Source organism: Petaurus breviceps, unplaced genomic scaffold (assembly GCF_028583685.1).
Source record: "Petaurus breviceps papuanus isolate PSGF00001 unplaced genomic scaffold, PetGlider_PUasm1.0 90887, whole genome shotgun sequence".
Taxonomy (NCBI): Eukaryota; Metazoa; Chordata; class Mammalia; order Diprotodontia; family Petauridae; genus Petaurus; species Petaurus breviceps.
In genome coordinates this window covers 2987260-2995831 of record NW_027187370.1, presented here as the reverse complement: position 1 = coordinate 2995831, position 8572 = coordinate 2987260, and the positions used below count along the sequence as shown (strand labels likewise).

At 44.3% G+C, this 8572-nt stretch overlaps 1 protein-coding gene and 1 non-coding gene across 3 annotated transcripts in view; one reads left to right on the top strand and one right to left on the bottom strand.

Annotated features, from left to right (window-relative positions):
• Window positions 1-3256: 3256 nt before the first annotated feature.
• On the bottom strand, window positions 3257-3330 carry TRNAN-GUU (transfer RNA asparagine (anticodon GUU)). The gene has a single exon. It is a non-coding gene; the product is annotated as a tRNA-Asn (tRNA).
• A 4840-nt stretch (window positions 3331-8170) lies between these two features.
• Window positions 8171-8572, top strand: part of PSMB3 (proteasome 20S subunit beta 3) — a 25010-nt gene continuing 24608 nt past the window's right edge. For both annotated transcript variants that reach the window (XM_069074309.1, XM_069074310.1), the window contains exon 1: window positions 8171-8327. In XM_069074309.1, the coding sequence (XP_068930410.1) occupies window positions 8325-8327 (3 nt within the window). In that variant the 5' untranslated portion in view covers window positions 8171-8324. The remainder of the gene's footprint in view (window positions 8328-8572) is intronic.

Below are 8572 nucleotides of genomic sequence, written 5' to 3'. Positions count from 1 at the left end.
GCGTTTGTACCGTGGGCACTGTCGGCTGAGCATCCTGCCCTCGGCTGGATGTGTGTGTGTGTATGTGTGTGTGTACGTGTGTGTGTGTGCGCGCGCGCGCGCGCTCAAGAAAAGGGGGAAAAAGAAAACAGGAAAGGAGACAATGAAGGAAAGGACAAGGAAGGGAAACAACGAAAACCAAAACCGCGACAAATAGCCAGAGGAAGAAATCTGTGGCCCCAGAGGAAGAAATCTGTGGCCCGAGTGGGCCAGATTCTCCCTTTGCCTGCGGTTCTTTCTCGAGCAACCTGCGCGTTTGACGTCCTCAGTTCTTTCCCCGAATCTCCACTTTGTAGTTAATTTCTCCGATACGGAGGAGCGGAGCAGAAGGGTTTTTCGGGATGAGGTGTAAACCTAGGGAGACAGAAAATATTTCAGGATGCGATGAAGATGATTCTCCAAGCCAAGTGGCTTCCCCCAGTTCCTTCCCTCTTGTTCATGGCACCCTTTCCTGAGGGAAAGAGGGAGGCACGAAAAGACGGGTGGTGAAAGGATGAGGAAGGCTTGAAGAAGTCTTCAAGAGAATCAGTCTAGAGCCCACGATTGCAGGTACCAGCATATCGTTACTGTATTATGGCGACTGCCAGCGCGGGTGACAAGGGAGATCGATTTGCTTTTCAAAGCTTTACAAGATTTATTGGACTGATGGATAGAACATGCTCCTCTCAGAGCTTGATTATCCGGCTAGAAGTGCAATTAGGTATATGGGTGGATGCTTGAGTTATGAATTTTAATAAAATCACTTGTGATAAGGCTGGCTCTCTGCCTTCATTCTATGGCCACTGACCAGCAGAGTAAAGTAATCAAGACGATCCTTACGGATGATTTGCACAGGCTGCAGTTTCTATGCTAGCTAAATTGAGCCTTTGGCTCTGTAACCCCTCCCCCATACACATGAAAAGGGGTGGGGGTGGCAGATAGAAGAAGAAGAGAAGAAAATAATGGATAGGAAAAAGAAAAAAACAGGAGGAGACAAATGAAATTGAGCTCTCCTTCCACAAATTTGCCAGTTTGAGTTACATGTTTCCTTTGCACTAATCTCACTCTTTTTGTATACTTGCCCTACTCCTCCTTTAAGACTCCTTGAGGACAAGGGCCTGAGTTGGGTCTCTTTTTTCAGCTCTGTAGGAAGTGTTTAATGTGTGTTGGATTGGATTGGAAGAGGAGAGTTAGAAAGAGAAGAAAGAGTTGGAGAAAGAAATGGAAGGAAGGGGTCGAGAAGAAAAAGGAGGGGGAGGGGAGACACAAATCAGAACAAGAGAAATGCAAAAAGGGAAGAGGCGAAAGGGAAAGAATGAAGGAGGAGGAAGGAAACATAGGTTGAAGAGGAAGAGAAGGAGGGGAGAAGGAAAAAGAAGAGGGAGGGGAAGAGAGGAGGAGTAAGGAAAGAAAGAAGTTGAGGAAGAAGGATACCTTGGAGGGGTCTCTGAGGAATCTGTTGGGAATACCAGGAGAACCTAAGCCATTTACTTCCTTCCTCCTAAGAACCATCCGTTGTTAGGGTCCCAGAGGAGTAGAGGGTCTCAAGGGTCAGCACATTTTTGAGTTGAGCAGAGCTGTCCTCCCTTCAATCTCCCCCCCCCCTTCGGATAAATTCTAACGCCTCTTTGGTTGAATTCAGATAGCTATCAGAAATCCCTTTCCTCTATTCTTTGTATATTTCTTTTTTTAGACCAAGAGACCTCATGTTGCTAATTCCAAGTGAATTATAAACAATTCGAATCAAAGCCAATTATCACAGCTGCAATGGGCTCCTCCGGTAACAGATTGTATTTGTATAGAGCAGACCCTATTCTGCTCAGCTAATCTGGGAGGAAACAGGAGGGTGAACTGAGAAGCTAAAGGGAATAGACACTTTGAGTCCAGAGCCCTCACCGTGTAACCAACCCAGTCATTCTAAACCCACTTCACAAAGCCCCCTTCCAGCATTCAAGTAGTAAGTATTCCGTGCTCTCTGAAAGGCAGATTTTTTTTTTCTGAACTTGGAGTTACTTAACCTTTCTGGGACTCAGTTATCTCATCTATAAAATGAGGAGGCTGAAACTGGATGACTTCTGAGGTTCCTTCCAATTTAAAATCTATGATCCTATGAAATTTCAAGATTGTTCCATCTCCTTCCCAACTAAAATAGTGTCTTCCTCCAGACCAAGATGTTTTTCCCTCAACTCCCCACGTGGCAATATTGTCCCCTTTCCCCAACTCTACTCCCATTGACTTGTATTTGATTTTAATACTTTATAATCTCATTTTGTACTGGCTCCAAAATTTTATTCTGATATTGGAGTCTGTCTGTCTGTCTGTCTTAGATCATAAGCTCTCAAAGGACAAGGGCTGGATTACTACAGTTATTTTTGCTTAGAACCCAGCACATTACGAAGAGCAATTAGGAGCTTCTTAACATTTTTTTGAAGATGCTAATGATGAAGGGAAGGAGGACCTATTTGCCACATTCTTCTTTCTTTCCATTTTTGTCTTCCCCATCTCTTTTCCTCTCTCTTTTTTTTGTTTATCCATCTCATCCCCTTCTATTTTCCTGAATTTCCCTTTCTATCTTTCCACATAGCTCTCTTTTTCTTTGTACCCTTCTCTCTGGCTTTCTCTAGTCTGTATGTTTCCTATTTTCTTTTTATCTCTATTTTAACACTTTTTCTCTGCGTGTCCCTCCCATCTCCTCTCTCTCTCTCTCTCTCTCTCTCTCTCTCTCTCTCTCTCTCTCTGTCTCCCTCTCTCTGTCTCTCTAGAGAGAGAGAGGAGATGGGAGGGACACCCGGACCCCGATCTCATCGATATACATATAAGCAACGCACTTCCCATCCCGTGTTTTGCAGACCCAGAAAGCCCACACAAAGAGAACCAAAATGTGACCCTTATTGCACCACATAGACCACTATGGACAATAGAAGACTGTCCAACCTTCCGTGCATATTCCTTCCAAATCCTCTAAAACGGACCACAGAAAGCACATTATAAAATGTGTAGTGTAACTCTCCCTCCCTCTCCGTTTTTCTTTTACGCTGCAGCCCAATTCAAGGGTGGGGGGTAGTCAAGCATCTTCAGACGAAAGCAAAAGACATTTCCCCTCCCGCACATTAGTTCAGACGTCATACATATTTGCTAATCTCTCAAACGGTAGTCTAGGGACCTTGTGTGGGAGGGTAGGGAAGTGAAGTGAGCAGGTTGGAGATTTCCACTAGATTTTCCCGTAAAAAAAGACTTCCGTCCCTGGGTGGGCTCGAACCACCAACCTTTCGGTTAACAGCCGAACGCGCTAACCGATTGCGCCACAGAGACCATCTCAAGAGCCGGCTCTACAGCATCCTAAGTCAACTGAAGGGAGCCCACTGGTGGCTGCTGGGGGCGAAGTTCTGACTATAGAGTAGGAAAAGCCAACCTGGAAGGCTGACAGATGCGGGCGGAGTGGTTGGGAGCTAGGTCCAGGGAGCAGAGGTCCAGGAATGTGGGAAGAAGCATGAAAAGCAAGTAGGCAACCGACAGAGAGATAGGGCGGGGGCTCAGAATCTGGAGCGGGGATTCTGAGGATTATGCATTCCACGAGCGTCCGTGACGGATTTTACGGGAGGCGTAGAGGGAGGATCAGTTTCCAAGGGGTGCATTGTATTCCCGCTAATGAAAAAAAGAAACAATGGCGGGGAAAATCCCCAAACAGCAGAAGATTCAAAATTTATATTTGGCTTTGGAATGCACTGAGGTGTCGATTTCTTTTCTTTTTTTGGGGAAGGGGAGATTATAGAGAAGAAAGAGAAAGACTTCCTTTATTTTTCTTAATCCTTTAAAAATGGTAGTTTTCAATTAACGAACATTTATTTTCTCTTCTCACCACCTATCCCTTCCCAGGAGAGTGAAACAAATTCGCACGTTGGCCATGTCCAAAACTGTATTCATGCAAAAATTGTAAGCGTACGAAACTGTATACATAAAAAATGTATGTCTCATTCTGCATCCTGAGTCCATCATCTGTTTGGCCAGGAGGTGGCTAGCATGGTTGGTCACTGGTCCTTGGAATAGGAGTAAATCATTGCAGTTGATCAGAGTTATTTAGTCTTTCCAAAGTGTTTGACAGACTGCCCTTCTTTAATGAGGCTTGGTAGCTAACGGGAAGGGAGGGGAGGGAGAGACACAGAGAGATGCATAGATGGATGGATGGATGGATGGATGGATGCATGAATAGATAGATGATAGATGCATGGATAGATGGATGGATGGATGGATAGAAAGATAGATGATAGATACATGGATGGATGGATAGATGATAGACAAATGGTGGATAGATGCATAGATAAATTATAAGTAGATGAATGGATGGATGACAGACAAAAGAGAGATGAGTGGAAGGATGGATAGATAAAAATGGATGGATGAATGGATGGATGGATAGATTGATAGATGCACGGATGGATGAATGATAAATGGTGGATGCATGCATAGATAAATGATAGGTGGATGGATAGATTATAGATAAATGATAGATGCATGGATGGATAGATAAATGATAGATAATATATAGATAAAATAGATGGATGATAAATAAATGATGGATAGATGACAAATAATAGATGGATGGATAGATGATAGATAAAAGATGGATGGGTGAGAGAGAGAGAGAGAGAGAGAGCAAGCATTTATTAAGCATTCACTATCACCAAGAGTACAAGATCTGAAGTCAGAGGAGCTGACTTTGAATTATGTTCTGTCACTTGGGTAAGTCATTTAATTTCTCTAGGACTTAGTTTTCATCTTCTGAATGATGGCTAAGGTCCTTTATTCTAGCTTCAAATTCTACCATTCTATATTAAATTAAGCATATTCCCATCCTTACACTTGCTGGAGGAAACCAGTCCTGTATTGTTTTTGGGGGGGAGGGGGGTAGCTGCCTGGGCTAGGAATTTTCTTTTTTGGTTACTGGAAGTTAATAATAATATCCAGGAAAACCTGACTATGGACTGAGTTTAATTTCAAACTCTGACCTGTATTGGCTGTATGACCCTGGACAGGTCACCATACCTCTCAATTCACTAGGCCATTCTCTAAAACTATAAGATACAGGGAAGGTGCCACCTCTAAGGGTAGAGGGAGTTTCCTCATCTGGGTTGTCTAAACTAATGAAATCATGGGATTATGCTCCATTTGTCATGGTTCTATGATGTTTCAGGGTTTACAAAGGACTTTCTTCCCAACTACTCTGTCATCTGGTAATGAAAGTACTGTCCCCATTTTGTAGGAGGAAACTAAAGTTCAGAAAGATTAACTGACTTTTTTTTGGGTCACAAGCAGAGCTAGAGCTCCGATATTTTGGCTTCAGGTCCTGGTCTTTTGGAAACTCCTACCTCCCTCAAGGCCCAGGGCAAGTGTGACTTTCACCAAGAGTCCCCCAGTGATATTTATATTTACTTCTCTGTGTAAATGTTGTTTCCCCCAGCAGGATGAAAGTTCCTTAAAGGCAGGTTAGTTTTAATTTTTAGTCATTATTCCTGGATAAAGCATTTATTAATTACATTATATAATTACTATGTGTCAGATACTGTGCTAAGTGCTGGGGAAAAAAAGACATGACAGTCTCTTTCCACAAGTAACTTACATTCTTTTTGCTTTTGCTTTTTGGAGGGCAATTGGGATTAAGTGACTTGCCCAAAGTCAGATGGCTAGTAAGTGTGTCAAGTGTCTGAGGCCGGATTTGAACTCAGGTTCTCCTGATTCCAGGGCCGGTGCTCTATTCACTGCACCACCTAGCCATCCCAACTTATATTCTTTTAAAACTTTTTTTTAAGTTATATATTATTTTACATGCATTTCTGTTCCTCTTACCATCTGCCCTCCATTGAACAACAAATTATCCCCATAAATATTCACAGCGAAGCAAAATAAATTCCCACATTGGTCATACTCCCCAAATATGTCTTTGTATTTTCAGTTCACCACTTCTCTGACTGAAACTCAGTGTTCTGTCGCATCTTCAATCTTTTGCATTCATAGATAGTTTATCATTGCAGGGATCAGAGTTCTAAAGTCTTTTAAATCTGGTTTTCTCTACCATGTGGCTGTCATTGTATAAATTGCTCAATTAGTTCTGCTCCTTTTTCTCTGTTCAGAGGTCCTCCCAGGTTCTGAATCTGTCCATTTTATCACTTCTTGTGGCATAATAGTGGGATATTATTGTATTCATATACCATGTTTTATATTATATTTATATACCATATATTTATTAATATACCATAATTGGTTTAGCTATTCCCTACTAAGAGGACAGTCTCTTAGTTTCCAATTTGGGGCTAATATGAAACAGTTTTGTACATATGAATCCTTTTTCTCTTTCTTTGATTATGGACTCATTCTAATGGAGGAGACAGCAACAAAGGGGGTGCTAGAAAGGGGCACATGATACTTGCACTGGTATGGTGTGCAACAGGTGGCAGTGATGTGGCAGGATAGTTCAAAAAGCTTACCTATGACGGGGGAGGAGGGGGCAGTTCAGGGTTGGGAAGAGGAAGGTACGAGTTACATGTGGGAGAGAAGTGGAGGTGATTGAGGATAGGAAGGCATAAATACGGAATGAGCAGCCTATATTCATCAGTAAATCATATCTTTTCCATTTATAACTGAAAGAGAATATAAGATCCCATTGTTCTTATACTTTGTTCATTATAAAAAAAAAAAAACATTTAACAGAACCAATGAGATAGATAGATAGCCTTTTTACAACAAGGTGTCTCCCACCCACACATTAAAAGCATTAAATATTTCCTGGAAGACAGAACAGGAAAACCCTATTTGATGACGCTCAGAAAATTAACTTGAGGGGAAACATAAGGGAGACTGCTTACCAAAGGTAGCTTGCCACTATGATGCAGGAGAAAACACAGATTTCAGGTAAAAGAAGTTTTCTCTGTGGATGGTGAGATCTTCTAGTAATTTTTTTTTAAGTGATGAAATCGTAGCCTTATTTGAGTATTTATTCTCAACCCGTTAAACACAGTGCCTGGTGCACAGGGATAGGGATAGAAACTGCTTGTGATTTCATTAGTGTGGTTATCTCTTGAGTGAGGAAACTTCCTCTACCTATGTGCATAGAGATCCCTTCTCTACAACTTGTGGTCTAAACACTTTCCCATAGTAGGTACATAATAAATGCTTGTTGAATTCCATGAAGCTACCCACCTACACCGGATAACATAATTATTGGCAATTTACAGCTGGTTATATGGGCATGGATGGATCGATAGAATTTTTTTGTGGGGGGGGGGGGGGGAAGGGGAGGTTAGAGCATAAGGTGTAATAATAATGAAAATTAATGAGAGATAGCCATCTATATGGCACCTTAAGGCTACAAAGCTCCTTACAGGTATTATTTCGTTTTATTCTCATAACCCTGTCAGGTAGTTGTAATTATTATCTCGGATGAGCAAAGTGACGCCGACAGAGGTTAAGTGACTCTCCCAGAGTCCACACACCTAGGAAGTTTCTGGGGCTGGATTTGAACTCAGGTGTTCCCGACTCCAAGTCTAACATTGCAACCGATGCATCCCCTAGCAGACACAAGGTTGTTGAGGTTTTTTTTCCCCCTAAATATTTTAGGTCTGACCAGAGCACTGGTCACTGAACCCCTTTTTGGATGGGAGGGACGCCACGTGCAATCCATCCCCACTAGGATCGGCCACCTTTTTCCTGGACCAGGGCTGGGCAGAGGGATGGTCCAAATGACCTCTGTGAGCACAGTGCAGTCCATGTGGCTAGAATCTCGTTCGTTACGGTTTGGACCAACGCAATCTCTGGAGCTCGCAGCCTCTTAAGGCGCCGGGCAGAGGCCGGGGTGCAGGTACTACAAGACACAACATAGGATGCCTCCCTGAGGGGAAAACCACTAAGAAGCTCTGAAGGGGGACCTACTTTGGCGCACATGCGCACCCGCGATGGTAACATAGCGCAGAGTCCTCCGCGATCCCAGCATGCACCTTCGGCCCGTAGAGGATCGCTTCCGTACCGTGACTTTTCACTTTCGGTCCAACCGCGCTCTCTCCTCCCCGCCCACTTCTGATAGGTCTACCCCTACTCTCTAGCACCCACGCGACTTGACGGTAGAGGAGAAGACCCAATCAGAGATCTTTATGGGACGGGATCCGACGGGAAGTCGGACTATGGGCCACTGAGAGTCCAGCGAGAAGAAAGGGCGGGACCGGCAGTGAGTGCGGCTGCGCGCTCTGAGGGCTGGAGTCCGGAGGAGTCGGGGCTTAGCTGTGGATACTTTGGGGACCTCTCAAAAAGCCGGCACCATGGTGAGTGTATTGTCCCGGGTTGGGCGGGGGTCCGGGAGGGCTGAGAAGGACAAGACCGAAGAGGGAGAGGATAGAAGGAGGAGAGTAGTCCCAAGGGGCTACGGAAGGGAAACAGCCCGAGGGCCTTGCTGTAGGGATCGGCCCTTGGAGGAGTTCCCGTCGGATCCCGGGGGGGGGGAGGGGCGGGGTGGGGGTGGGGGGTGGGGGGGGGGGGGCGCGCCCCAGTCGACCGGGCGCCCGCGTCG